Source organism: Hipposideros armiger, unplaced genomic scaffold (assembly GCF_001890085.2).
Source record: "Hipposideros armiger isolate ML-2016 unplaced genomic scaffold, ASM189008v1 scaffold_14, whole genome shotgun sequence".
Taxonomy (NCBI): Eukaryota; Metazoa; Chordata; class Mammalia; order Chiroptera; family Hipposideridae; genus Hipposideros; species Hipposideros armiger.
Window position 1 is genome coordinate 1,898,083 of NW_017731364.1, and position 3,717 is coordinate 1,901,799.

The 3,717-nt window shown below is 34.7% G+C and overlaps 1 protein-coding gene across 4 annotated transcripts in view; it reads left to right on the forward strand.

Moving 5' to 3' along the window:
- The first annotated feature begins 465 nt into the window (after positions 1–465).
- YEATS2 (YEATS domain containing 2) overlaps positions 466–3,717 on the forward strand; it is an 82,102-nt gene continuing 78,850 nt past the window's right edge. For all 4 annotated transcript variants that reach the window (XM_019668403.1, XM_019668428.1, XM_019668418.1 and 1 more), the window contains exons 1-2: positions 466–715; positions 2,381–2,496. In XM_019668403.1, coding sequence (XP_019523948.1) covers positions 491–715; positions 2,381–2,496 — 341 coding nt within the window. In that variant the 5' untranslated portion in view covers positions 466–490. The remainder of the gene's footprint in view (positions 716–2,380; positions 2,497–3,717) is intronic.

The following is a 3,717-nucleotide window of genomic DNA, read 5'->3' on the forward strand; positions in this document are numbered from 1 at the left end:
TGTAGAGGGCACAGCATCACTGGCCCTCATGTGGGATCCAAACCGGGGCCCTGCTGCTCAGAGCTGGCGTCCCAAGCCAGCTCCTAAACAACACGCCACTCAGCGGGCCCTTAACTAGAATGTTTTATTTAGATCAGTTGCTGTCTTTGTGTAAAGCAATGTGAAACTTATTTAAGTCAAATTATACTTTTCATATGTTACTATATATTCATCTTTATTTCTTTATTTAACTTCAGAGGACTTTCATCTTTAACTTTTAGTGTTAGAACCTTTGCATAATTATTTATCCTTGTCTATTTTATTGGTTCAGGTCACACTAAGGAGTTTGGGCTTTTTTATAGGTGTGGGGAGATTTTGAAGGATTGTAAGCATGGTTTTAAAATAGATAAGTTTTTGGGAAAGACCAGAATTTTGCCTACTTCTGGTGGATTTGATTAAAAGTTTGTTTTGATTGTTTTTGTTTTTGTAGGGATCAAAGACATGTGATGCAATGGTTTTTAATCATCCTGCTATCAAGAAATTTTTGGAATCACCATCTAGGTCATCGTCTCCTGCCAATCATAGATCAGAAACACCATCAGCTAATCATTCTGAAAGTGATTCTTTATCTCAACACAATGACTTCTTATCTGACAAAGACAATAACAGCAATATGGATATAGAGGAAAGACTCTCAAACAACATGGAACAGAGACCAAGTCGAAATACTGGAAGGGTATAGTTGGATGGATGGGAGGGAACCAAAGGAGAAGGGAACTAGTATTTATTAGATTATGCACATGTTACCTCATTTAGCCTTCATAGGAACCCTGGGAAATAATTATATTCTTTTTGGAGATGGGGAAATAAGGTTAAAGTTATATTTGTCCACGAGTATCAGAACTGAAAATTAAACCTGTGTCGTTCAGATTTTAGAATTCACGGCTCCTGTGCATGGCACAACTCCTAGGTACCATTCATGTAGATATGAGAAAAACTTTGAGGGGCTGGCAATGCTGTGACCTTGCCCAGGGTCTCTCCACTCTGTCATGTTTATTCTCTCAAGAGCAGTGTCTCTTCAGCATTTTCCTCTGTGAAACTATATTCTAAGATGCTTTGATAATTGGAGGAAATTTACAAGTAACTAATAGAATTGAAAGACCATTTATTGCTCTTTGATCCTGCCAGTTTGTGAAGTTGCCATCTCAAGCTGCTCTGATCTTGGTATAATGTTTAGTTGTAGAGATGAGACCAGTGGTTTTTCTCAGACAGGTGTTCTGTGATAGAGGAAATTTCTAGGTTGCTTTTCACGTACTCAGACATCAGGGATTTGATTTATTTTTGATAAAATGAAATTAAAATTTTTTGCTGATTATAAATTCATATGTGTTCATTGCTAAAATAATTTTAAACTACAGAAAAGTAAAAAAGAATAGAAAAATAATTCATAATGCCACCACTCAAAAATCAGAACTCTTAAATGTTTTGTTTTACTTGTCTCTTTCCAGTATTATTTTGGGGCAAATACTACATATGTTTTTCTTTTTCCTCTTTTTTTTTTAGCTGAGCCATCCTGCCATCTGTTGGCAACTCAGCTTGGGCCGGGCATCAAACCACTGTTGCTCAGAGCTCGCACTCTTGAGCAAGCTCTTAACCAACTGAGCCACTCAGCCGGCCCCTTTTGTTTTTCTTTTTTTAATTAAAAAAATTTAGGTCATATGGTCATAGGCTTTAGAAATTTACCGTCTTTTATTTAATATTCAGGCTCACATTTATGTAACAAATATTTAGTACTTACTGTGTTCTAGGCCCTTTCCTAAGAACTGTACAAAACAGTCATGTGAGAGAGATACGGTTATCATCTTTATTTTACGGATGAGGAAATTAAGACAGAGAAGTTAAGTAATTACTCAAGATTACACATCTAGTAAATGGAAGACTCAGGATTTAAACCCTGGCAGTCTGTCTCCATAGTCAAACTTTAAATTAACCATTGTGTTTATATTACTTTTCACTGAAAATTTTTTGATAGTATAGAAGGTTGAAAAGAAAGTAAATTCCATTGAGCCCTTTCCCCATTCCCATTTCCCAGGAGTAACCATTGTAATAGTTTCTTGTGTATCCTTCCACATCCTATTAACATATACGAAGCAGATGTGTATGCTTATTAAACACACACACGTACATTTGAAATTACAGTATACACACTTTGTATCTAAACTAATGCAAAAACTATAGTAAAATAATACTTTTTTGCTCTAAGGCGCCACAAAGCCAGAGAATTTTGTAATTATAAAAAAATTCTGAGTCATTTCAGTCATGAACCTTGTATGATTTTATGGTTTCTGCCTATTGAAAATTGTCCAAATTTAAAATGAAAATTTATTATGATTTCTTTCAGGACGCATCTAGTATTACTGGCTCCCATAAAACAGACCAGCGGAATGCTGATCTTACAGGAGATGAGACTTCACGACTTTTTGTAAAGAAAACAATAGTAGTGGGCAATGTGTCAAAGTGAGTATCCAGTTGAATTGTCTCGTTTTTAGTACTCCATTTAGGTTAATAGAGCTCTGGCATACTCTTATTATCATAGTATTACAGAAGAGGTCTCAGGGATTCATTTTTTCCAACTCTTAGTTGTTTTAAAAGTAAACTAAGGTCCAAAAACTTGAGACTCTGCCTTAGTGTGTCTGCTAATCTTCGACAGAGTACAAAAATTCTGCTTGGTAAAAATTGTGTTTCGTGAAACAGAAGAGTTTTTACACAAATTGCGAATTTCATCAAGCATGTAAATGTGGATAATTTTGTAGACACTTTTGACTTCTTCTGACCTAGTGTTAACCTTAGGGGCTTTAGCTAATTCCTAAAAATGTTTATTTGCTTGCACAAATTGAAATGTTTTTCATTTGTAACAAAAGGTTGCATAGCAGGTCTTCAAGACAGAATTTCTCCAAGCTAAAGGGCTGTCTCTTTAACAGTATGATCGATGCTATCTTGAGGGAGCATCATCATTTTTGCCAAGTATCTAGGAATGGATAAAAACATCACAATCTTCAAATAGTGTAAGAATGTTATTTCCTCAGAAAGTCTAATTTGCCCTTTTCTACCCTTATTAGGTGTATTTCCTCTGTTCTTATTTTTATCATATAGTCATTTCCTATTTTCGTATATTTTTCCTAAACAAGATGGGAATATCTTTTGGATAGGAAGTATATCGTATTTGTTTTGTACCAGAGTAGTTGGTATTCATTAAATATTTGATTGATGAATAAATTGATAGATTTATGAGAATTGTAATTAGATTCAATTATTAAAAATAAAGGATTTGGTATTATAATAATTACCTGGGAGGGAAGAATCAGATTGGGGGGTTGGCGGGAATCTTCCAAACATCAGTTAATGGACCACTAATAACATTTAAAAGCTCAGGATACTAAAAACAAAGATTCTTAATGATCTGTGTGATAGTATTTAAATAGAAACATAAAATATGATTGAGGCAATAAGATTTCTGTTTTATAGATTATTTTAGAGTTAACATGTATTCAGCAAAGGGGACTAAATATTCTGTGCAAAGTATTATAGTTGGGGTCTTAACTATATTACAGGACAGGTCAGCCCAGAAAAGGCCAAAACTAGAAATCCAGATAGACCCACCAGACCACAAGAAGACTGGGGAGAAACAGTCATTGACATTTTCAAACAAGTCTTAATTTGTAGGTTTGGGTTTGTTGG